Source organism: Peromyscus leucopus, chromosome 4, assembly GCF_004664715.2.
Source record: "Peromyscus leucopus breed LL Stock chromosome 4, UCI_PerLeu_2.1, whole genome shotgun sequence".
Classification (NCBI taxonomy): Eukaryota; Metazoa; Chordata; class Mammalia; order Rodentia; family Cricetidae; genus Peromyscus; species Peromyscus leucopus.
In genome coordinates this window covers 112,232,302-112,259,564 of record NC_051066.1, presented here as the reverse complement: position 1 = coordinate 112,259,564, position 27,263 = coordinate 112,232,302, and the positions used below count along the sequence as shown (strand labels likewise).

Here is a 27,263-nt window from a genome sequence, read left to right as displayed (position 1 = left end):
GCTTTCAATGAGTTTTTTTAGGTCTTGGATTTCAAGTACTGGGAAAATTCTCTCTGTAGCGCCTGGAGGCAGATCTGCATCTGGCAGCATGAACTCAGAAAGAAACCTACAGGCAGGCTTCTTCTGTCTCCTATAACTAGGGTGACATAAGGCGCTATGTACTGTGGGACCTCAACTCCTCCTCATGAGGATGGCTCCATGGCCAGTGTATCCTTTGGAACAACCAGTGATAAACATCACTTTCATTCTACTTTATGCTTGAGAATAAAAATAATGGAATAAAAGTGGGTTCTTATCTAATGTCTTGTTAGATAATAGAGACATTATTGTTATAAATTTAGGAGCCCAATATCATTCTTGGCAGAGAAACTATGTAGTTCTTGAGTTTGAAAACTTACAAGTAAAGTACAGAAAGAGCCCCTACCAACCCGTGCATATATGCACCATATTAATTGAACTTGATAGGCTAAAGAGAAAAAAAAGAAGAAGACATGAAATTGGGAGGGAGATGTGTTGAGAGGAATATGGCAGATTCAGAGGGAGAAAATAGAGGGTGGGTATGATTGTATTTCATTGGATACATGCATAACCTTCTCAAAGAAACAAATATTATTTAAAAAAAAAAGAAAATTTCAATACTGTAACCCATGGGGAAAATAGAACAGTTGTTAAAAGGTGATATATATATATATGTATGTATGTATGTATATATATATATATATTCTTGGAAAGAGCTGAAAATCTGTCAAAACTTCACCCCTTATAAACACAGTATTAGGGTCTACACCTCACATTCAACATTTTAAGATGTCATTAAAAATGAGAAAATGACTTTTTTTAAAGTTAATGGTGCTGATACGGTCAGAAGTATGTAAAAGTCATGCTTATGGTTTGAGTGTGACATGTCTTCAGAGGCTCGCATTCTACATCCCTTGTTTCCAGGTGGCATTATTCTGGAAGGCTAAGGACATTTAGGACCAGGACTTTGCTGGGGGAAGCAGGTCATTAGGGTCAGGACTTGATGGTTATGACTGCTGCTGGTGTCTGTTCTTCCCTCTGATTCCTGGTCCTGAGTGATGTGAACATGCTTTACCACGCTTCTGCTGATAAGAAAGACCTGCCTGCCTCCTCCACCACAACAGAGTGAATCCTGGAACCAGAAACACTCCTTCCTCCCATGTTTATGTCAGGTGGTGTTGCTGGACATCTTCACATTCACATTTACTCCCAATATTGCCATTAGTGCATAAGATGGGCTGCCGAACTTGTCCTGACTCACTTGAAAATATATCCAAATGCTTTGAAAGCAACAGGCCTTGGCTCTGCTTCAGTGAGACAAGAAAAACAATGGGATAAAAATGGAGGATTGCATGGACATTGTGCTTCCACATATACCACTTGGTTTGTGTTGTTCTGGAAAACATAACTGTAACAAAAATAAAGGGGCCTTCCAAAGTGAGCTCCCAGGTGAGTGTAGGCACATCACGACACAGAACGATCAACAAGGGATATGCTGTAAGAGAAATCATTTTTGGACTGTGGTGAATTGCAGTTAACTATATCGTTTGCAGCCTCTAAAAAATTACTTATAAAACAAAAAGTTAATAATCAATTCTTGGAGTGGAAGAGTTAATTTTGAAATTATTTTTGGATAAATCTACCTTTAATAAAAAAAAAAGCAGAACTAATTACCATGAACTAAAGGTTTTGGGAACTTAGCTGAGACCATCCTTACACCAGGACTAAGGTGATTGATGCCACACTCCACTGTGATGACACAGGGTTGGAGATGAATGGACCTCTTATTTTCTAGGAATACTTTTCAATGATGGAACCACACTACCACTAAGTTCCTCCGTGGTCGGAGGCAGCTGGGCTGTGCAAAGTCACACTACTCCAGGGAGGATGATGCCTCAGGAGTTAACCAGCAGTCTTACCCCTTCTTCTTCATCGCCTTCTCTAGGATTTTCTCATGAGTCGACTTCTCTTTGTCGTACTGGGCCACAATTTTGTCAACTTGTGTGCAGTGTAGCTTCTGCATGGTACTGTGCTCCTGAGCAGGAAAAATGGGCAGTTACGATCTGGCGTTCAATCGAATCTGAAAGGCTTTACATTGCCAGTCTGGCCTTGTGTCCATCAGCTTCCCCGGAGTGTTTGGGAAGCCAGTGTATAATGCAGTCTGAGAAGTAGGCAGACTTCTGGTCCCCGACCCAACATTAGTTTCCTACTCAAGAGCATCCCTAAAAGGAGAGTCCCCAGCCTTAGGCTAACAAACACACCACTTCAAAAGGGAGCCCTGGTTACAAATGGCAGCCCATATACAGTGCTGAAAATTAGCCATTTGGTCTCTTCCTGAACGAGGACAGTGTAGAGAAGTGGAATGTGGTGCCTAATGTGCCATCATCCCTCCAATCTCCTAGCAGAGGTAATGTTCTGAACACGGTGACTCATCATGAGTTACAACTGCTGAGTTCAGAAGCATCCTTCATGGTATTAATTACATTGCTTACAGAGCAAAGATAATTTTTTTCATTGGTAGCTTTACTAAAATGTTAGACTTTTGCAAGTTTCTGAGGTACTTTATTTGACTCATTTGATGTTGGTGACACAGCCTCAGGTCTACAGCTGCCATTCCAGCCCCCACAAGTTATTTAAAGAAAGGACTGAGCTGGAGGAGGGAAAAGCAGGTTAAGGTCTTATGGTTTTCCACAGAGCCTCATACTCTGGAGGTGTGGATACTGAGTCTCTCTTGACCTTGGACAGGAATAAGTGCTCCCACTTTTCTGACTATAGTCAAGCCTAGACAAGACCAATTCCCCCTAGTTACTTCCTTCTTAGTGGCTGAGGGTATCTGAATTCTCATTCTTCTATCATGTTACTAGTAGTATTTCTCTAACCTGGGGTTTAAAACATCTTTTAAGGATGTGAACAACATGGACAACTGAAAAGCATTCCTGTCTCTTAGTGAAAGTGACCCTAGATTTGGACCTTGAGACTTACATGCTAGATGGGGTTGCTGTTTACTTTTCCTGTGTCTAGTCTGATGGGCTCTTAAGAACCATGACCCTACTTTCCACTTCAAACTGAAAAAGTGGTTCTAGAAGTCCAGAGACAATTAGAAGGCGAATAACCAGCTGCATTCCGAGAGTCAAAAGCAATTGACCATAAACAGGCAAGGGCCGCTCCAATGGGCATTGCTCCTTTCTTCCCTGTCTTTTTGTCTCAATATCCTACCACTGGATCACAGGGCTATTTCCAGGGCTTTCTTTCACAAACACCAGCTTCTCATGTCCACACACTGTTTCACCTTGTAGCTAACCTTCATGTTTGGAAATGTACATAGGAGACATCCATGTTTAAAATGTATCTCCATGTTCAATGAGTTGTGTGGGCACTGTCTTCAGCAATATGGCTCTGCTGTCCGTTTGTGGAGAGTAACCTATAGTTTTGAAAACAGCCTTGGTTGTTTGGGGGGTCCCATGGGACTCCTTTGGACAATGACTCAATTAGATGTAACCCATTCTTGGTACTGGAAGCTTCATTTGGTGACAACAGATGTTCAGCTGGGGCTCTGTCTCCCCCATTATTTGGAGATTTCCTTCATATATGTATATATTTTAGGAAGCTTCTACTGTAATAGGTTTCCATACTATCCCTCCAATGGCCTTTAATTTTAGATGTCTTTCCTCGCAGTCCCGCCCTCACCCCCTTCTCCCTTTCCTTTCCTACTTGACCCTCCCACCACCTATAACTACCCATTCTATTTCCCTTTCTTAGGGAGATCTATCTGCCCCTCCCCACCACCACCCCCACCCAGTCCTTTACTCTATACCTAACTTCTGTGGCTGTAGATTGTAGCTTGCTTATTGAGTACTTTATAACTAACATGCACACATAAGTGAATAAATACCATATTTGTCTTTTGGGGTCTCAGTTATGACTTTTTTTTCTAGCTCCATCCTTTTACATGTGAATTTCATGACTTTCTTATTTTGTTTGTTTGGTTTGATTTGGTTTTTAACTGCTAAGTAATATTCCATTGTGCCTACAGAAAGGCTTCACCTCTATGTGCATTGGCACAGGAAGGTACTCTAAACACTGCCAAATGAGAAATGTAAACACAAGCCCAGTGGTCAGAGGTTTCACTCTGTCATGGCCTGGTAGTTCTCTCCGAGCTCAGCAACATGGAGGACTCCCTACTTCTTCCCATAAAGTGCCCTGTTCTCTACCTGACCTTATTTGGAGACTGTCTCTAGTTCCAGATGTCTGATTTATCTCTAGTATAATCCGTGATACATTTCCCTGTAGAAGCTTTCTCCCTGATGCTCAAATGGTAATTAGATATTGTGCTAGGAGCTTTATAATTGGATCATGCTTCCACAGTGCTGTGGAATATTCCTTCTATACACTGTGAATATGTATTACTCTCATTGGTTAATAAAAAGCTGACAGGCTGGTAGCCAGGCAGGAAATTAGGTGGAAAAGCCAAATTGAGAATGATGGGAAGAAGGAGGAAAGAGTTGGGAGAGATGCCAGCCAGCCACAGAGGAAACAGGACACGTTGGAAGACAGGTAAAGTCATGAGCCGTGTGGCAGATTATAGATTAATAAAAATGGGTTAATTTAAGTTGTAAGAGCTAGTTAGTAATAAGCTGAGCTATCAACCAAGCATTTATAAGTAATATAAGCCTCAGCGTGGTAATTTGGAAGCTGCTCCTAGGACAGAAAAACTCCGCCTATATTACAGGTGATAACTAAAACTTGTACTAGGAGCTTTATGATAGGAGCATGCTGTTTAATGCAAATTAGGTGATTCCTGAGCTACTGTCTCCAATCCTATATATCCCCTATACTCTGGAATAAAGCTGAGCTGTCTCCCTGAAGCAGCCTCCCCCAGGAAGGCTATTTCTATCATGTTCACAGGCTGCATACAAAGCTCTCTGTCACCGCTTCTACCACTTTGTCCTTGTGGACTGGTGGTCAACGGACCATGAGAAAAAAAGGGACCCCACAACGCAGCTACAAATTCTTTGATCTACAATGGTGTCCTGCCTGCAAGATATGTTAGGGCAATGGTGGTACAAGGCTTGTGGGAAAGGCCAATAAATATCTGATTTGACTTAAGACCACTCCACAAGATGGAACCCACACCCAAAGTTTCTTGAGTGACCAAGAACCTGACACTAGATAGCCCAGAAGGTAGGGTAAAAACCAAATATTACTGCTCTACTAAAAGCACATAGCAATAAAATGTCTCCTAATGACATTCTGCTATACTTAAAGATCAGTACTTTGCTCAGCCATTATCATAGAAGCTTCCTCCTGCAGCATATGAGGATACAGAGACCTTATAGCCAGACAGTATGTAGAGAGTGAGAGATTTTTGAAACACTCTGCCCTAAACCGAATGTCTCCATCAAATCCCTCCCTGCAGGGCTCAGAGAATCCTGCAGAAGAGGAGGTAGAAAGAGTGTAAGAACCAGAGGGGATGGAGAACACCAAGGAAACAAGGCCTTCTCAGTCAATGAGACTGACACACATATGACTCACAGAGACTGAGGCAGCATCCACAGGGCCTGCACTGTCCCTTAGGTATATATTGCAGCTTTCAGTTTAGTGTTTTTAATGGGATTCCTAAGTCTGTGATGAGTAGATCTCTGCATCTATGTCTATTTCTTGTGCCTTTTATTGTGCCTCTTTTCCTTCTGTGTGTTTGTTATATCCTATTTCAATGTATTAGTTTTGTCTTAATATATTTTATTTATCCTAATATATTTTATTATTATCAAATTGAAGCCTGTTTGTTTCTTAAAGAGAGACAGAAAGAGAATTAATCTGAATGGGGGGACTGGAAGAAGAAGAGGGATGGGAAATCATAATCAGGATATGTTCTGTGAGAATAACTTTTCAATAAAAGGGAAAAAAAGAAAAAAAATGGCCATGAGTAAAAAAAAAAAAAATGCATTCCCACACCTTGCTTGGAGACTTCAACCAAGTCTCAGCTGGCATAAGAAAACACATCTTTGTGAAGCCTTAGCCCAACAATTCTATGCTGAAAAATTAGTTCTGAAGAAAGACAGATATTGTGCCCTGACTGTCTCCATTATTCTAAAAACGTGTTCCTCAGACCATGCAGAAGACGAAGTATGGAAATAAAGGCCAATATGGGGGAAACTAGAGGCAGCTGGGTAAAGTAGCTAAGATCCTATATTTTCAAGTCAGGCTGAATTAGGTCCCATCCTGGCTCTACCATTTAAAAGCCAAGTGATTTAGTCAAGCTACACCCTCTATGAGGACAGATGATGCCATCTTTCGAGTAGTTGGATGAGTACCTGCAGCCACAGTTACATCTCTCTCTCTATTCACCCGGCTTTGTAATATGACTTGCTCAACTTTCTGATGGGAGAGCCTTTATCTCTTAATGAGGGTCAACCAGGGACTTTCTTTAGTCAACTCAATGAGGAGAAAGTGATGGAGAGCTAGGTCTGAGTTGGAAGCCCCAAGAGCCTGGTATGTTCCACTTGGTCTTAGGGATCTCTGCCATTTGAAGAGGTCTAGACTAGCCCAGAAGATGAGCAACTACATTACAGAATCAGAAAGTAGTTCAGGAGGGCCTCTCTAAGCCAGGCAGCCCCCCAACTGTCCACTGCTTGCTACACTGGCTGTGGCAGAATATATGAGAGAGTCCAGTAGAGATCAGAGGACGTTTCCAGCTGAAGCCATTCCAAATGGTCCTCAAAACTGTAAGCTAAACAGATGGTGTGTCAATATATTTCAGGATGGTTTGTTACCAAAGGAAAAGTTAACTAGTAAGCTAATATAATTATAGTGCCCCTTTACATACTTTCCTAAAGATGTCTAAAAATAAACATTTATATATACCTAGGTTGGCTCACCCACTACCCTCTTCTCTCCCCTATCTCCACACTCAGATGTTTGCTTTATTCTATAGCCCCCAAGTAACCCCTTCTTTCATATCACATGTAGTATTAAACTATTCCTCCAATTATATTTTTAATTGGGTTGTGAAATAATAGGCTTCACATAAGTTTTAACTAATAGCAAGCTAATCTCAAAATATTCCTTTAAAAAGTTCAAATCAAATTTCCTTGCATTGATATATAATATCATTCCCAGAAGACATGACTTATTAAATGGTAATTCCATTGTAAGGCATGATGTACCTCCCTAAGAGTTATTGGCCATGGAGTTCTCAGACATTTCCAAAACAACACAGATGATTGCTATTGACCTTGGTTACCAATCATAATTTCATGGTAAGACTCTGTTGCTGAAGGTACCACACATTTTGACTGGCTATAGGGCATAGAGAAATCAATCTCAAACTGATTGGGGAACTTCTTCCACATTGGGCTGCTTTCATAGTGCCAGAAAGTGCTATGTAGGCTGGTGGGAGATAACAGACATCCATACCTTACCCAGTTGGACCATGCATGATACAATACCAATCTGCTAGATAAAATGTGCCCATTGGTACAATCCTGGCATGACTGTTATAGGGTAGTTAGCCACTTTCTGACTGAATTTGAGGCGGGCTCCTCAAGAATGAATTTCATGCTAGTACTGTAATCCTTGTCAAAAGGCCAGGGCTTAGGAGATCACAGACCCCAGCATAAAACCTGCAATTGTTATTTTGTTAAATGGTCACCTTGTCAAATTGCCTTCTAAATATTTATGTTTACACCCATAGAACTGGGCTACTCTCAAACATGGTCAGAAAAAGTGGGCACCACTGTCAGTGGGCAGCATTCAATGCAGAGACTCATAATTGGTCAAAGTGCTGACTGAGCACGCAGCTTTAAATAGGGTGCATTGCTGTGGGATGTCTTTCTGTATGCTGTGAATATGTGTGGCTCCTGTTGGATAATCAATAAAGCTGCATAGGCCTATGGCAGGGCAAGATAAGGTTAGGTGGTACATTCAAACTGAAGACGAGATGAAGAAGGGTGGAGTCAGGGGAGATGTGAGCCCACAGCTCTAGGAGCAACAAGGTATCAGCAGACCAGTAACACCATGGCCATGTGGCAACATATAGATTTATAGAAATGGGTTAATTTAAGATGAAAGAGCTAGTAAGCAAGAAGCCTGAGCCATGGGCCATACAGTTTGTAATTAATATAAGCCTCTGAATAATTATTTTATAAGTGGCTATGGGACCATGGATGAGAGAGATTCATCCAGACTGCTGGGCAAGGCAGGACTGGAGAAAATTCTGTCTACAGTGCATCTCTCACAACTCTTGACTCCTTGCCAAGAAGAGGACAAGGAAAGAATATAAGAGGTAGAGGGTGTGGAAGAATGTTGTGAAATGCTATTTTCTAGACATGATATGGTCATCACTTTAATGAACTCATAGCAGCTGTGGTTACCTGCATAAGACCTGCACCATGATCAAGCCACCCAGGATTTTAGCATAGATGGAGGAGGTGCTTATCCTGGCCCCACCCCTTACTTAGGAGCTATTGGTAGTTGGTAGCATCATTCTTTTTGAGGTCTTCCCATTGGTGGGTTGTCCACATTCCAGTGGATGGCCCCACACCCAAGAACCTATTAGATTCAGTGGGCTGTTAAAAAAAAGACATGAAGCTAGGAGAGGGAGACGTTGGGAGAACTGGGGGAGATGGGATTAAATATGATCATATTTCATTATATACATATTTGGAGTTCTCAAGAATAAAGAAAGTTTATTTTTTTAAAAGAACTAATGTTTAAACATATGCATTGGCCAGTCATACTGTTGAAAATGTTTTGCAGATAGAAAAAACTTGTGAGCATTAAATAAGGTCAAATAGGATGAAGTACCAATATGCCCAGTGGCAACAGTCCATGCTCCTTCTGCGCTCTGTTAGTTTCCATTTGCCCATGTTAAAGACAAATGTGTTTGCAGACTAAGCCCAAATACATGTAAATATTCATATATTCTTTATCTGAAAAGCTGGCTAAGAGCATAGAAATATTAGTTATTATAGATAAAAAAATTATAGACTGTCTATAAACAAAAAGGTATAATTTTTAGAAAGCAATTCTTTGCAAAGCACTTGGGACAGTGCAAATAGTCCAGTAATATTCTTTATAAAAGTAGACAGTGTGATAAGTAGTAAAGGGTATGTAACCAGCACGTGACTAGTTACATTCCCCTCAGCAAGGAACACTCCTCTAAATTTCAGTTTATTTATGTCTAAACCTTGAAGAGTATTATTTAGGTTTTGGGTAATGCAAAGTGGCACTGCATAAATGTTAGTCTCATTTATCATACTAGCTTTATGGAAGACTCCCAAACTCAGACTTCATAAATATAATGCTTAGCAGACTGAGCAGCAAAGTACATATAATGGGAGAGAAGGAATTCATTCACAAGCTCTTAATGCACAGTAGGACTTCAGCTTCTGAAGTGTAAGAGAGCATGAGAAGGATGCAGAAAATGCAGTTTACTGCTCAGACAGGATCCCTGAAAAGCAGACATAAAGTGGAAAACATTTTATTATTCTTCAACTCTGTTACTTATTCCAGAGAATTCTGAAGGCTAATGTTTCCTCCAAAAAATGCACACTATCAAGCTATTATGGAAATCTATACAAAGTGAAACAGCAGGATTTAGGGAAATTTCAAATCTTTGTTTCCTGCTGAAGAGAGAGGGGAAGGATTGTAGGAGTCAGAGGGGACATCACAAGAAAACCCACAGAATTGACTAACGTGGGCTCACAGGAGCTCACAAGAGTCTGAACTGATGACCTAGGCTCTCTGCATGTATGGGACAGTTGTGCAGCTTGGTATTCTTGTTGGACCCCTAACAGTGGGAGTAGAGGCTGTCTCTAACTCTTTTGCTGGCTTTTGAGACCCTATTCCTTATACTTGCTTGCCTTGCCCAGCCTTAATACAAGGGGAGGTGATTAGTCTTACAGTAACTTGATATACCATGTTTTGTTGATATTCATGGGAGGCCTGCCTTTTACTGAACAGAAACAGAAACATGGATGGGGGAGGGGAGAAGTAGGGAAGATGGGGGAACTGGGAGAATAAGGGAGGGGAAACTATGGTTGGGGTGTAAAATAGATAAATTTAAAATAAAAAAAAAAACCCTTTGTTTACACCTTATTATAATGTAGGGGCTTTAAGAACTTTGAAGTTACTTTCTGTAAGGAAAGGTAACTTGGATTTATCTAGCCATATGGGGTCTAGTGATTAATAACTGAAAGGAATGTATTCCTGTCAACTAGAGAGGAAAAAATATATAGACTGAAACCCAGGGCATCCTGAAGTGGAAGAGAAGGTCTACTAGTATTTCTCAGTTTCACAGAGAAACAATTTACATTCTTTGCCTCTTTCCCATCAAGCAAATAGGCCAGACAAGGAAATCAACAGTTCTACATTTAGGGAGTAGATCCCATTTCAAAGAATTAAGAAAACCCTTATTATCTCATGTGTTGTCACTGTGTTTGACCCAAAGAAAAGGTCTTATTAACTTACCAAAGCGTCTAATGCCCTACATGATTAACATAAGAATGTCAGGCCTGGCCTCAGGTAGTTCGGGTTCAGTTACCAGCCCTGCTGCTCCCCAACTCTTGGACACTGGTTAAAGGGCTTGATTTAACTGATCCTTGGTTTCCTTGTGTGCAAAACAGCTCCTTGAGATGAACTCTTCCAGGAAGATACAATCAACGCAAATGAGCGGCGAGCTGGAAGAACTTTTAGCTGCTGCTCCCTTGATTGTTTTCACAGCCACAGTAGATTTCCTGCTTGTACGTTAAAGGATTGTTGAATGCACTCAAGGCACTTGTGTTTCTGACCAACACAGTGATGGCCAAGAGGCCACTGAAGGACAGAGGTTCAGTAAGGGAAATCTGTTGTATTATGCAGTGGTATGTGGGCACCAACTTCACTCCTACTGATTGAAGCAATTATTTCATTTTTCTCTTTCTGTGGCCTTTCCACAGTCCAAACTTTTACAAGTCAGCAATAAAAATAAAATCCAGACTTTAAACATCTCTGCCTTAAAAAAAAAAAATCTCTGCCCCACAGAAAAATTCTGTGTTGTCTCCTCTTTAGGCGATGAATTGAATCTCACAAATGGGGTACACCGGTTTGAAGGAAAAGTGACCCCATAGGCTCATATACATTTGAATGCTTGTTCTGCAGTTGATGGAACTGTTTGGGGAGGATTAGGTGGTGTGGTCTTGTGGGAGGAGATGTGTAACTGGGGGTGGGCAGTGAGGTTTTCAAAGCTCTCACCATTCCCAGTAAGTCTCTCTCTCTCTCTCTCTCTCTCTCTCTCTCTCTTCTCTCTCTCTCTCTCTCTGTCTCTCTCTGTCTCTCTCTTCTCTCTCTCTCTCTCTCTCTCTCTCTCTCTCTCTCTCTGCCTGGAGGTTGTTGTCCTAACATGTAAGCTCTCAGCTACTTCTCCAGCACCATGCCTGCCTGCTGCTGTGCTCCCCACCATAATGGTCATGGACTCACCCTCTGAAACTGTGAACCCCCAATTAAATGTTTTCATTTATAAGTTGCCTTGGTCATGGTGTTTTGTCACTCAATAGAAAAGTGACTAAGACATTGGTACTCATGAAAGTCTGTAACAATCTTTGAAGGCACCTGTCAGTAAACACGCTTAACTATCAATCCCACAGCACAGGGAACATTCACTGGCCAGGATAAGTTCTGGCCTCTCCATGGAGAACAAACTGAGGAGAAATAACAAGCTTTTCCACCAGGCCACTGGCACTTTAGCAAGTTTACCCCTGACTCCCAGCAGGAAGCACAAGTCTGTGTGGGGCCCCGGGGGCCTGGGAAGAATGGGAAGCAAGCATGCAATGTTGACATGAAAGAGCTTCAAAGTCCTTTCAGTCAAGGAGAGTTTCTCTGTCTCTCTTTGTGCCTTATGAGAAGGACACACAGGATCCTGACAACAGAGGCAGTTAGGCTTCTCAAGACAGAAAAGTAGTTCTGCATCTGCCCCCCCCACCTCAGTTCTGTATTACCCCACCCCGCCTCAGTTCTACATTACCCCACCCCGCCTCAGTTCTGTATTACCCACACCTGCCTCTGTAAGAGAAGACAGTAAGAAGCATGGTGTCTGAGAATTGAAAACCCTTTCAACTCATTGGGGAATTCCTAGGGCAACTTCGTGGTATTCTCTTAAACTTGTAACTACCTCTTAAGAATTCTTCTGATCCCTGTCTGACAGACTCCTTAGTGATGAAAAGTAGAAATACAGAAACTTCAGAAGTAGGTTATTAGTTAGGGTCTACACAACCGTGAGAAGAAAAGTGAGAGGTGTCCCCTGCGAGGCCCTCCCCACATACACGGATTTATAAACTATGGAGCGGTGACTGGGAACAAAGGCACCAGCAGTTAACAGTGAGGTAAGATGAGGGTCGTGCTTGCTTTCTAGCTGGCTAGAATTAGCTTCTAACTAGCATTCTGGGAAACCAATGGTTCACTGTACACAACACAAAACAGAAGTGGTAGGTCTTCATCAGATAGCTAAAAGTAAAATAAGAAAGTATCGACATAATGTACACTCATGTATGCGAAAACCACAGTACCTTTGCATGTTTCTTCTTTAAAGAGTTCAACTCTTTCTGTTGTTTCTTTAAATGCTTCAAGTAAGCCTGCAGGAGAGAAAAAGAGGATTCAAAATGAGATCTCTCTCTCCCATACCCCCCTTCTTTCCTATCCTCTCTTCTATCCTTTCTCCAGAGGTAGTCACAATAACTATATTTTGTGAGGAAAAAATACTTGTTTTATTAATGTGCATGTTACAAGGACATTTGAAAGTGGTCAAAACATTTTACCTTCATTTGCTTTAAATCTTCTATCCTCACTTGAGGGATAAGTTCAATACCTTAAAAAAAGTCACAAAAGGTCAATATGTATATTAGAAATTAGAGTGAATACCAGATAATATAAACTTCCATTCTAAAGCTGTACTTAAAGCTTCCAAAGCAGCGTACATGCTACAGACAAAAACATCTTACATTCTTTCAGCAACACACTGAGCTGGGCCATCATCAAGTTCTACAAACCCTGTTTCTCTAGCAGCATCTGACTCAGGCCCATGTAAGTTAGAGAGTGTAGATCACAAGAGAAAGCTCTAAGATAGCCCTCGGACAGGACATGGGAAGAAGGCAGGTAGGTGTACCCCAACCTTAGGCAGCCTCAGGCAGGTCCTCTGGAGTTCCCATGTGCAATGACGTAGGAGTTGCTCTATCTGAATGAAGGGAGCTTTGTGGTTTCACATGTGTCAGCAGAGAGTGTCGGAGGTTTCCTGAAACCTTTCAGGCACATCAGTGGGAAATTCCCAGTCTCAGGACAATTGTGCAGAAGTAGCTATAACTGCCAATCAACCAGCCTTCTTAGCACTGGGTATGGGCAAAGTGACCCCATAAAGAGATCAAGCACAATAGTTCTGTTGTAGCTATTTTTTTATTTCTGTATTTAAGGGTCACAGTATCAGTCAAGTAACTTTTGACTCTATTCCTAACTTAATCATCCATCACCAAAAAGCAAGACTTTGTGAGCTTCTTTTTGACAAATTTAACTTTGTATTTAAGCAGTATGCTATTGAGTATGGCAATGTCTTAAACACAGAGAAAACAATGAAATTGGACTCCCTATTTAAAGGATGCTACTTTGAGAACCTAGAGGAATACACTCGGCTTGCTTGCATGATGAGTAAAGGCTGGACTCAGAGTAGTCATGGTAAATACAATTGCAGAAGAATCACTAATGACTTCTGTTTGCAGATTTTCATCAGAGGCAAATACAATGAATGTGTACTTAAGCATAATTGATTTCTATTGGGATGCCAAAGGCAGGTAGGATGTACTTAAGAAAGACAGGTATGGATTCCCATGCTCTTGCCTTCAGGTCTTATTCATTTTAAGATTTACACAAATGGAGTCAGAGTCATTTTCTTACCAAGGTCATCCCTCCCTCAACTCTGCTGTTGCTCTTACCATCCACCCAGAGAGTGTGGCCCTGAAGTCTCTTGAAACACATCTGAGTTTTTTCTTGAAGCTCCACATCCAAACTACTAAGTCCTTTTTCCCTGGTTCTTTTCTCATGATTACTTCCAGCTTATCTGCTCAGTCATTTATTAGCCATGTGCTTCCTAAGAAAGGAACAATGCCAGATCTTTCCCAGCATGGTCCCAGGGACACAGTAATGGTGAAGGATGTGTCTGTATTAACCTCTTTCTCTGGTTAACTCTCTAATCATAGTAAGTGCTAGAAGATGGTCCGGAGTACCAGGGTTCTTGAAGACCTGTAGCATCTCTGCTGGTAATGAATCTTGATGTCAACAGTGTTGATGTTGTCCTCCATTGTCTTCTCAGTGGTCCCAGAGTTCTTTTCAGACCAGGACAAGTGAACAGCTTCCCCTTTCTACTGCCCACTCCCCTTCAGGTAACGGCCTTTCCTTGGTTTCCCTACCCATCTCCTTTTGGTTGAGCCAGACCTATGTTTCAAGGTCCAACTCAATGAGGATCTTATCTCTGACTTCTCTCTGGACCTTGCTGGCAGGGATATGGGGGGTCTGTCTCCTCTTCTGTTCTAACTAGTTAGTCCTCTTTGCACGTGCCTGGGCTGGCGATTGCGATGGAGGCTGTCCTTACCCTCCCCTGCTCATGCACATCCCCAAAGGAATACAGGCCTTTATCATTATTATCATCATCATTATTATTATTGGTAGAACCCAGTATGGTGGTGACGTCTTGTAGGTTCCCAAGTCTCCTCAATAAAGTACAAAAATGAAACAGCCTGTAAGTCCTACCTTTTGGGTGAACTGGGGAAAAACAAAACTGACAGCTGCTTGGTTCCTTTAAATGTAGCCTTGTTGAACAAAGATAAGGCAGCTGTAAACCCAAGTACAGACCCATTTAGAGCTTCAGACACCTTGAGCCTTGGAAGGCGGGTTATGCTGCACTGTTTTCAGGACTACTCTATACTATACTATCTACAGTCCCTCTGGCCTGGAGGGTGAGATAAGGGCTTTACCTCTTGCATTTTCCACTGTCTATCTTTGTAGGAGTATCAGTGCTAATCCTGACCAGGGCTGGAAAGGAAATTCCTTAGCTTGGCTCATTGCCTCACTCCAAGTTCTTTCCTGAGATGAACAGACACACAGCTGCAGGGCCAGTATAAACTGGGTTCTTTGTGCAGCTTCATTTTCTAATTTGTTTCACAAAGCTCAGTGCACACTTAAGTTTCCTGCTAAATAACCAGGCTGCTTCAGCTGGGAAAGACTGTCTCATCTTACCTTAAATTGTTAGCACTCTGTGTATGTACGTGTATGAACGACTTAATTTCCTTATATCATGGGCATTAATTTACTTGTAAATAGGGACTACATACATTAAGAAACCATTAGGAGAAAAAGAAACTACTATTCAAATGAATATAGTGAGTGTAGCAAATTATTTATGGTCAAGGGGATATTTTAAATATATAACTGCCAATATGAAATGGGGTTCAGTTAGAATGGATGCCTGGCCATCTTGAACTGAAGTCCACTATAAATACCCAGCATAGATTTTTCCCTATATACAGGCTGTCCAGTAGCACAGGGTCACATGATTCTGTATGATGACATTTCTTATGACAGTGGTTCTCACCCTTCCTAAAGCTGTAACCCTGTAATACAGTTCATCATGTTGTGGTGATCCCAAACCATAATTATTTTTGTTGCTGCTTCATAACTGTAATTGTGTTACTGTTATGAATCTTATTGTAAACATCTGATATATACAGAATATCAGATAGGTTATCCAACTCTCAAAGGGGCTGTGACCCACAGGTTGAGAACCACTGTCTTATGAGCTGTTATTTCACCCATAGAAACCCATTTGCAAATGGTCTTTAAATGCCTGTCTGATGGTTTTAAGAATAAACAGTCAAGCCAATCTCTACATATGGGGAAATTATCTATGATATTTGTGACTCTGCTGCTTTATCAGCCCCCTGTCTATTGTCGTCTGGAAGAAAGAGAGGGTGAGTTAGCAATCAGCACTGTCGCAGTAAGGGCTCCTCTATCTTGGCTGTAAAGTACACCAAAGTAAACACTGTACAGCTAAGGATAACACAGTGTTTAGTTAAGGTGCGTGAGCTCCAGCCCATGAAACACAAACGTTGATTCCCTAGTCAACTCCCAGGGAAGGAAATCAGGCAACTTGTCCACTAAGTCTGTTTTTGAGTCTCGTGTCGTAATGAAAGTTGGCAAAAGTGGCGATGCTAAATGCCTCACGAAGACTGTCTATAACGAGGCTAAAACTGCAAGGTTGATAAGGAGTCTCACAGCACACCTACCTTTCTTGGCTTCCTGGCCAGAGCCCAGGGCGGCTGTGGTGGTCGGTCTGAGCTCAGAGCTGCTCTGAGGGGTCACGTTCGTTTTGGCTGGGTTGGCCTTGCCTTTCTTGTCATTTTTGGAAGTGTCACTGGGCACATCTGCTATGTCACTCTGCAACAGAAACATCCCCAGTGACTGGAGTGCTTGACACTATAACTATTTTTACTTTAATGATAGACCCCTTGGCTTCCCAGACTTCTACTGTCTTTAAAGATCTTTACCTGAAGCTGGCCTAGGTGACCCACACTTTTAATCCCAGCACTAAGGAGTTGGAGGCAGGTAGATCTTTATGAGTTCAAGGCCAGCCTGGTCTACAGAGTGAGTTCTAGGTCAGCCAAGGCTACATAATATGACCTTGTCTCAAACAAAACAAAACAAGCTCTTTGTCTCAGGGGAGTAAGACTATGTGGTTTCCTTATGCTGGACAAAAAAATCCAGCCAAAGAAAAACAATCCAACTCCTTTTCAGGCAGGATATTTTCTAGTTCCTGGAGACTGGCTGATTGTGCTCCATCCTGAGCCGTCTAGCAAAGGAACAATGACAACAGAGAAACAGATGGACAGAGGGAATGTTGGAATGCAAGGACAAAGAAATGAGTATCTAGTAATAAATGCCACTTTAATTAACTCACTGAACTCAGATATTTGGCATTTCGGGGTTACAAAACATCCTTGATTAAAATTTCTAATGGACAGTCCCTATTTCATTTATTATGTAACAGATATGCCCAGATGTCTCACTGGTGACTAAGAGACTTTCTGATGGTGGGCATGTTTTACAAAACATGCTGCCTTTGTGTAGACCCTTCAAACTACTATTGAACTGATAAACTTGGTTTGGAAAACCATCTTTAAACTTCCTCCATCACCTTTCTCTTGCTTTTGCAGTCACTGTTTGGAAACCAACTCCCCTAACCAAACTGTCTTTAGCCCATGGTTTCTACTTACAGTTTCAATGCCCATAGCTCTCATTTGGTCTGCTCTCTTTTCTGTGATTGAAAGAAATTTCTTTGGATCGGATAAAGCATCCACAATATCTGAAAAAACAACCAGTAAACTATAAATGTTCTGTTGAAATGAACACAGCAAGAGAATGCAGCTACATTTTTAAGACATGGATGTGAAATACAGTTAGTTGTAGACAACAAAAACAAGGAAAAGCAAGAGTCAACACCTGGACAATGTTCTTTTTTTTCCCCACTAACAAGGACAAAAGTTATGGCTACCAGAGTGAATTGTTAGGGATCCTGTTTTTGGTTTTGGTTTTTTGAAGGAGAGTCTCACTCTGTAGCCCAGGCTGGTCTTGAACTGCATTGATCCTCCTAACTCACCTTCTAAGTGTTGGGATCATAGACATGAGTCACTGTGGCTAGCTGCCAGGGGTTGCTGACTCATTTTTTGTATAAGTTGAGCAAGCTGATCAATGTGACCAGCCCAAGTTTCTTCATCTGTAGGTTAGAGTTGCTATGGTTACTGGTGAACTTGATGTAATGATGAATATAAGGACATGAGATGTACAAGGGAGACACTGGATGTACAGCTTGGGATTGTATCATTCTAATATTAAAACCATATAAAGACACAATAAAAATGAAAAACTACAGGCCAATATATGATGAACATAAATTCAAAAATGCTCCATTAAATACTAACAAACAAAATACAGACATACACCAAAAAGATTATCCATCATGATCAAATTGGCTTTATCCTGAAATCCAGGGATGTTAACATATACAAGTCAATAAATGTAATAAACCACATAAATGGACTTAAAGACAAAAAATCACATGATAATCTCAAAAGATGCAGAAAGAGCCTTTGACAAAATCCAACATGCCTTCATGATAAAAGTCCTAGAGAATGTCAGGCTAGGTGGAACATAACTCAATATAATGAAACTATGTATCAGAAACCCCTTCCCTTCCTGTTCCCTCAATTCTCCTCTCTGTTAGCCCCACCTATACTTCCTGCCTGGCTACTGGCCAATCAGTGTTTTATTTATTAATACATTTGCCATACAGAACATCCCATAGCAAATCTCTACAATAAAAACTTTAAACTTCTTTATAAAGAGATAGAGAGTACAAAATAAAAACTTCCTATAATCATGGATTGGTAGAATTAAGTGTGAAAATGACCATTTTACCAACCGCTATTTTCAGATTCAATGCAATCCCAATAAATCCCCAGCTTATTCTTCATAGAAATACAAACTATATTAAAATGTATATAGAACCATCAAAGACCCTGGATAGCAAAAACAACCCTGAACAAAAAGAACAATGCTGGAGGGACTACCATTCTAGATCTTAGGACATATTACAGAGCCACACTGATAACAACAGTATGGCACTGTCACAAAAATAGACATGTAGACCAACGGAACAAAGCTAAAGACCCAAAACATCATTTCAGCCATGTAAGATTTGACAAGGATGTCAGAAACATAAGGGGGAAAGAGGAAAGCATCTTCAACAAGTGGTGCTGGGAAAACTGGATGCCCACATGTAGAAGAATGAAATTAGAACTATATCATCTTACATAAAAACTGAATAGCATAGCACTGCCCCCAACTCCCTGTCCACACAAGCGTTAGAATGTGATCTCACTTATAAGTAGGCTACTGGTATAAATTTCAGTTAAGGATAAAAATGGAATCATTCTGGATTGGGGGAGGGGTGTTCTAAACTCAATGCCAATGACAAGTGTCCTCCCATAAAGAGGAAAATCCAAAGACAAAGTAAAAGCCCTAAGCTGTATTGTTGATCTTTGCCATTCTGACTGGCATAAGATGAACTCTCAAAGTTGCTTTGATTTGCATTTCCTTAGGGACAATGGACAGGCATTTTTTCAGTTTTTTTTTTTTTCAGAACTGTCTATTCAGGTTCTGGGTCCATTTTTCAAATGGGCCATGTGTTTTTTTTGTGTCATGTTCTTTTGGTTAGAGACATGGCTGTGTATATGCATTGACTTTGGTGTGCTCTAAACAAGCATTGGTGGTGAGACATAGCTAAATGCTGATCAGCATTCATAGGCAAGTGTGACTACTGTCTGGCAGCCACACTGAGTGGCCAGCAGGATACAGAGCATACACACTAACTCTTGACCATGCAGAATCTGTCCAGTGAGCTAACATCTCCAGATACTAGAAGCCACAATGGGGTTCTAGAACCTTCCTTTTAAAAAAAAAGAAACCAATTTGCTTGCTTTCACTTGCTTTTTATCTTCTAGATTTAGCCAATGCTGTACTAAGCTATATTGAAAACAAAACAAACAAATAAAAACCCCACTATCTATTTCTGGGTTTGGTGTCATTTCCAAAAGGTTCAGTGAGGCTCTCCATTTTCCTCCCCCATTGCTCCCACCCTCCTCTCTCCCTTCCATGTAGCAATGAAAGCATTAATTTAGGCATTCCAAAGAGCTAAAGTTATAAGCAGACTTTCCAGGCGTCTCCCCTGGCCCCGCCTGGTAGGCGTGACAGTTGCCAGAGTCTCAATGGGGGTTGGAACTTCCAGATCCAAGCTGGAATGGCTACCCACTACACTTTCAGATATTAACTTTTAAGAGAACTCATGGAATTTTTGTTTGTACAATCACTGCAGTGGTGTGGTGCTGAGCACAAACTATGCCCTTTCTTTGTGTTTATTTTTGTTTGTTCCTGGCCAAGGTTCCCTCAGAATCCCCATTCTATTATCCCTGTTATCGGGAGATATGTACAGAAGTAAAATACATTGTTACCTGCTGCAAAGAAATGTAAATAAAGATTAAACAAGTCTTGTAACTATGATTTGGGTTAGCTCCTTCAACTTCTACCAAATTAAGCATGCCCTAAGCTGCAATACCCAGAAGATTCTATTGTACAGCAGCTACTCAGGGAAACAGGATCCAGGGCTAAACAAAATCCCCACATTACTTACTGCATCCACAGGGTAGCCTAACAATATGTGTAACAAGGGCCTGATAGATTTGCTGAAGCTAGCAACTTTCAATGTCTGTTTGCTTGTAGTGCTGAGCAAAGAACACAGGCTCTTCACTGCCCCCACTAAGCTACTTCTCGAGCCCTGCTGGCGTGCTTTCCATCATTCATACTGCTCCCTTCTTTTCCAGAGCTTGGAAGATGCCATAAGAGTGGGTACCACATACATATGGCCCTGGTTCAATCACCAGGATTCCAACCCTCACCCCACCTTAGGATGTTATGTATTGTATGTATATTGGTTTTTCAACAAACATTTAAGAGAGAAAACATGACATCTCAGCATCTATAAGGAGAGAGAGATAGGGCAACTCAAAATCGCATCAGGAAATCCCGAGATGACACTCCAAAAATGGCACCCTAATTGGGGATATTCCTCCTCTGGAAGTACGTGCTGTATGAAAACAGCTGACTCTGTGGAAGGTGGCTGAAGATGTGGGTTGAGGGAACAAGAAACACTTTTGTGCCTTCCTAGACACATCTTTAATCATAGGGCAGAAAGGAGAGATGGGCAAGCAAATAAAAGGTCATTGTATCTTTATTTACATGAAGCAGCAGAGGAGCTACAGAATTAAAGAAATAAATGTCCCTGTAGCACACATCTCAAGGTGACATTTAACTTAATGTGGATACTTCATATATACTAGACAAATCTCCTTTCTTCTACTCAGTAATAAAGGCAATTGCACATATAGGAAAAACCCTAAAAGCAACAGGGTAGTGATGGAGGATATAACATTACATCATTGTCTTTAGCACCAGAACTCTTTGCTGTCTCCAACAGTGATGGCTGATGTGGTGATGCTGTGTGATGAGTAAACATTAGCAGGACAGATGCACCCACGGATGAAGCAGCAATGACAACTGACGACTCAGCATCCCAGAATGAGGGATGAAACTTAGCATCAAACCCAGTAGTCTGCTTTGTGGCAGTAAAAGAGAGTGCTATTTTTCATTATGTTTAGGATTAGAATATTGGAAGACTTAGAATATTGGAAGGCTTAGACCTTGTTTCATTCCAGGGCATTTTTATTTTAAATGTTACTAGTTTTATTTAAGTAAAACTTTAGTTTCTAATAATTAAGATGGTCTAGTATTACTCTTCAAGACAGATACACTTTACATCTGGGTTGTGTAGAAACCCATCTTTTTTAGTCTCTGCACTCTGGTCCGTTGTGGGGTTGTGGTCTTTGTGTTAATTATCACCTGTTGCAAATAGAAGATTTTCAGGTAAGGGTTGACAGATGCACTGATCTATACACATAAGTATAAGTCATAACAAGTTCATTTAATACTATGTCCATTTGTCTGCATAATAATAGTAGGTTCTTTCCTGGGGCCTATGATCTGTCTAGCCATAGGTTCTTAGCCTGATATCAGTGCCAAGTATGGGTTGCATCTTGTGCCGCAGGACTTAAATATGAAATGCTCAGCTCTAAAGGGAACCACACCCCCCATCCAAGCAAGGCTCAAATCATTGCACAAGTGGGTGGGTACAGAAGGAGCCATAGATGGTGGATGATACAAGATAACATCTTCTAGACACAGTAGGGTGGCTGCTCATATAAACTTACTTGTACAAAACCTGTACAAGCTTGTGCCAAGCCAAATCCCAGCATGGAGAGGAGAGTTGGGCACACAGTATCACCCCTTGTCATGGAACAAAATCTAGTTGTTTGCTATTGGGAGAAGGCAAGACAGTTTTCTCTAAGATTGTAGCCTCTGATACGTTTGGTCATGCTCCCTTGGAAGCTCACACATCCGAGAATATTTGGACAGTACAAATTGGTTTTGAAGGGTTTTAATAAAAAGATGACCCAAAGTTGGATGAGTAGGGAAGGGGAGTAGTTCCAGAAGAGTTGGGCTGAGGTGGGTGAGTATGATCAAAATATACTATTTTTGAAAGTAAAAAAACAAAAACAAAAACAAAAAACCCAGATCATTCTCATGCCCATTATTATACATATCCTCCATTATAATCATGCATGGAGCTGCACAAGGACCTAAGCAGAAGGTGAGTGGAAGGAGCCATGCTGGCTGCTCATCTAGCTTTCAGAACTGTGAGTCAAAAACAAAAATAAAAACATCTCTTCTTGGGCTCAATGGTTAAGAGTACTTGTTCCTCTTGCAGAGAATCCAGGTTCAATTTCCAACTATCTATAACTCCAGTTCCAGGGGGTCTGATGCCTTCTTCTGACCAGGCCCAAGTGTTGTACACATACATACAAACAGGCAAAATATTCATACATATAAAATAAAACAAATCTTTAAAAACTACACCTTTTCTTTATAAGTGAGCCAATGCCAGATGTTTAGTTATAGTAAAAGGAAATAAACCAATAGGCCATCATTATTTCCCTACATCTGTTTCCTAAGGCTTGGAGTGGCAGGAAGATGAGGAGAGAAATAGGGATTCATGTGAATGCAAGAGGGTCAGGGTTAAAAGCAGAGCTGTTGACCTATCTTGTACAGAGAAGAGGCGGGGTCAGCCAGAGCGCAAAGTGTCTAAGAAACACTAGATGCATGTGTGGGTGGGTCGGAGAGGGGCAGGGCTAATTAGGAACAATTGCACACAGCAAAGTTTGTCATCTGTGAGAATCCACCACCATGGATAGGTGACTTTAAGAGCCTGAGTCTAAGCCTATGGAAGGGCGCTAGCTTGGAAAAGACTCAAGAACACTTTCCATATTTTTATAGAAAGGATTCCGCCCGCATGCTATGACTGCAAATGAAAATACATTTAAAAGTCAAGCAGAACACAGAGCTGTGGCACTGCCAACGCACCGGAGTTCAGAAACTTCTCAGTGGGTAGGAATTAAAATGATTTCCCCCCTGAGGATGATGAACTGCTTATGATATAGTTATTTCCTGTGCTGTTTTATGTAAAATACAGGGTAAGTTCAGGTGAAGATTCTACAACCAACAGATTTTTCTTTAGAATGTTAAAACTAAATAAAATACCTACAAGCAGGGTGTGATGGCACACACCTGCACTCTGAGCTACCCGGGATACTGAAGTTAGAGTGCACATGTTTAAGATCAGTTAAAGCAACTTAGTAAGACCCTAACTCCAAAACCTCAGTGGTGAAATGCTTGTCTAGCATGCATGGGTCCCTGGCTTAATCTTTAGAACTGGAAATAAATGGGGGAAAGAAAGAGAGGGTGAGGGAGGAGAATGAGCATGAGAAGGAGGGAAGGAGGGAGGGAGGGAAGGAAAGGAGGGAAGGAGGGCAAGCAGGGAAATATTAGAGTAGTTCACTGCTGTGGACATCACTCTGTATAAATAAACACTGATTGGCCAGTAGCCACACAGGAAGTATAGGCGGGACTAACAGAGAGGAGGCTTGAGGGAACAGGAAGGGAGAGGGAGAGACTGCCTGGAGCTGCCACCAGGACAAGCAAAATGTAAGGTACCAAGAAGCCATGAGCCATGTGGCAAAGTATAGATTAAAAGAAATGGGCTAAATATAAGAGTAAGAACTCGACAATGATCGGCCTGAGCTAATGGCCAAGCAGTTTAAATAATGTAAGAGTCTGTGTGTTTATTTTATAAGTGGGCTCCAGGACTGGTGGGACTTGGCGGGAGCTGGAGAGAAATTCTCCAGCTACAGTTCACTCAATGAGTGACGCTTATGCCTTGCATTGCAAGCATCTCTCTCTCTCTCTCTCTGACTTCCATTCTAGTATCTGATCTATTATGGAATAACCCTATTGTATATACTTGCAGAATGAACCAGTGAATTCACACGAACTTTCTTTAGCCAAATAAACTTCTAATGATGTGTATACAGCACTTTTCATTTCTGTGATGGTATAGTTTCATTTGAACTGGTCCTTATGGAGTCAAGAAGAACATCAACATTCTAGGGAACATGCCCTGACTACACAGGTAAACTCTTAGATGTGACTGTGGGAGGTTACCTAGACACCAAACATGAACTCTGTAAGTCAGGAGACTCAGGATCAGAGATTCAGGAGAAAGACAATCCTCATATTCACCCTGTGTTATCCTTTATGAAAACCGCTAAATCTCCAATGTCTTCCCCAGGTATCTCTACTTGTCTGTGAGATGACCAGAGGGCTGAGGATGTTGTTATTGAATATCAAATCTGAAGTTAAGACACTGACCACAGAACCTCAGTACAGAGGTTCCTAGAGACCTGACCGAAAGGCAGTGGGCGAAGCCACAGAGGAGACTACACGCAGGGCTGTCATGAGAGACCAGTTTGCATGCTATTAAATGCCGACCCTGGCAGAATGCCACATTACAAACATAAACATTTCTCAGCACAGACCTGCGCACACCCACATCCTTGCAGATCAATTCCACATTTTGAGGTTCTGTTAATGTAAGTGCTTGGCACAAACTAGGAGCTTAGCAAATGATTTCTTTTCCCTTTTCTAATCAAATGGCTCATTTCCCAGGATGAAATTATAGTTTCATTTGAAATGTGGCCCATTGCAAAGGAAAAACTTTAAAAAGTTTTTTTTTTTTTTTAACCAAATGGGTTTGTGTAACACTTTCCGTAATGTAATGTATTGATTACACTTTGATTTCTTGTGTTGTGTGTGTGTGTGTACAAGTGTGGGGCATGCTTGTGTGGTGTGTGCTCATGTGTGTGGATACCTCTGCTTGTCTTGAGGCCACAGGGAGAGCAGTGGGGCCGCCCCATCGCTCTCTACCTTACTCCTCTGGGGCAAGCTCTCTCATTGAGTCTGGAGCAAGGGTTCCTTTGTCTCCACCCTCCACAGAGAGTTCCAGAAGCACCCAGGGCCATGACCAGCTTGTTCTATGGACGCTGGGGCCTGAACTCAGGATCTGGCATGTGCGCAGCCAGCGCTTTTACCCACTGAGCCATCCCCACAGCCCGTACAGTCCCCGCTTTCTAACTCAAACACAGAACAGGGTTCTTTCCGGCCTTCAGTCCATCTCTGTGTCTGCGCTGCTGGTAGCTCTGGAGAGTGGTGTGGGCTAGACCGTGGCCTCCAATCACACCGGACAGACTCCTGTCTCACTCCGTGACCCACTGCCCAGCCCCAAGGCACTGCCCCAGCTGCTTTGATGGGTTCCTATGTGTGTTACGTTGCAGCCTCCAATTGCTACCTTTTTAAATGACAGGCAAAGGGTACAAATGAAGAAATAATTCCTACCCATTCTGATTGAAACTCTCCTGGCTTAGTTTACTTTTGAACCTTTAATCTATCATGATATTAAAATTGACGGTTAGTTGCACCAAAGCTGCCCACCAGAGAGGCATGAATTCCTAAGAACATTAAAACCACCTAGCCTTATTCCCTCAATAAAATAATGTATTTCAGTATAGTACAGGAATTTCATTCTATCAGTGGACACACACTCGTGTTCACAAACATTTGTGGGTGGGATGTTTCTATGTGTGTAGGCATATATGTGCATGTGCTTAAAGAGGCCAGAGGTTGACATGGGGGTATTTTCCTCAATCACTCTTGACCTCATATATTGAGACCTCATACTAACGGCTCTTTCATTTAAACACAGAGCTTGCCAAGCCGGCTGGTTTAGCTAGGCAGGATGCTTTGGTGAGTCCCAGTCTCCACATCTAGAGCACTAGGATTTCGGGAGGACTGCCACAACTACCTAGCATCACAAACACCCACATTTTTGAGCCCTGTGTATTTTTGTGTATTATTAGGATGAGAACGTTCCCAGAATGCTTAGAAGGAGAGAGGTAGTCATATTCCCTTCATTTTACTGGTGAAGAAAAGAGGGAAATGTTCTGTTAAGATTCCCAGGCTGCCAGCCAGCAGTGTGGAGCTGGGACTTGAACCCTTGGCTAATGTGATGCAGTCATACCGCGGCACTGTTTTCTGTGGTCCAAAGACATTGAAGCTAAGAAGCCTTTCCTTTCCTTATGATGTTACCGGCTGACTGGAAGCCACGGAGAGTCTACCTGTTTAGCTGTAAGCAAACCCCTATGACATGGCCTAGTGTGGCTTCCTACCATTGATTTTCTTAGTGAAGGAGCCTGAGATCTTTTTATGAAAATGAACTCTCTGATGGGTTTGCAAGAAAATTCCAGCATATTAGTAACTGAGTTCAACAAATCTTTCAGTGATAATAACTGATAAGATACAGTTTCTTAGAGTTGTTTCTTTCACTTTGACTGACAGTATAAATACTATTTTCATAAAGTATTTGTAAAATGTTAAATAATATAAAATTATGGTGTTTTGAAATTAATATCTATGGAAATATCACTTGCTTTCCTCAAAGCTACCAGGGTTCTCAGCACAGGCAGGAAAACATATGGTCATTTTTGCTCTTTTTAGGAATGGGCAAAATGATTCACACTCTTGTAATTTAGGACCTTATCTGCATTGTATTCTGGGCCCAAACATTTATCTTACCTCCAAATCCATCAGGCACATATGTTTTAAGAACAATATTGCAGAAAATGGTTGGCAGTGATAATGGTTTGTTCCCCTCATTTCTGAGGGAGATATGTCGGTAGCCCGCTTGGAGGCCATCCAAAGGAAGGATTCTCTGGCCAATCAGCTTGTTGTTGTCATCATACACTGCGATTCTCAGGACAGCCAGGTCGGGCAGGATCACCTGCAATTAAACGTTTGGGTATTTCATTGTTTATTGTAATAAGGATCCCCAGAACTATGACTCCAGGAATCTGGACCAAACCAATGCTGCTCCTTAAATGCCCCTTAATGATGAAAACAAACCAATGAGCCATTAGCATTCCTAAAGTGGTCAGCATAGGATGGTGCCCACAATACCAACAAGGCAATGGGTACAGGTTTCCTGAACATCATCTCCTCAAATATATTAAATGACCCTAGCTACTATTCATGTCATTTTCCCCCATGTACATCCAACACAAATACAGAGACCCTGAAAAACTGAATGACTTTGTTTATTTTAGAGATAATCAATG

At 41.5% G+C, this 27,263-nt stretch overlaps 1 protein-coding gene across 20 annotated transcripts in view; it reads right to left on the bottom strand.

Moving 5' to 3' along the window:
• Plcb4 (phospholipase C beta 4) overlaps positions 1 to 27,263 on the bottom strand; it is a 385,025-nt gene that overhangs the window by 15,544 nt on the left and 342,218 nt on the right. For all 20 annotated transcript variants that reach the window (XM_037205240.1, XM_028884521.2, XM_028884514.2 and 17 more), the window contains 6 exons: positions 26,725 to 26,929; positions 17,307 to 17,395; positions 16,320 to 16,470; positions 12,810 to 12,859; positions 12,561 to 12,626; positions 1,938 to 2,053 (listed from right to left, as the gene is read on the bottom strand). In XM_037205240.1, the coding sequence (XP_037061135.1) occupies positions 1,938 to 2,053; positions 12,561 to 12,626; positions 12,810 to 12,859; positions 16,320 to 16,470; positions 17,307 to 17,395; positions 26,725 to 26,929 (677 nt within the window). The remainder of the gene's footprint in view (positions 1 to 1,937; positions 2,054 to 12,560; positions 12,627 to 12,809; positions 12,860 to 16,319; positions 16,471 to 17,306; positions 17,396 to 26,724; positions 26,930 to 27,263) is intronic.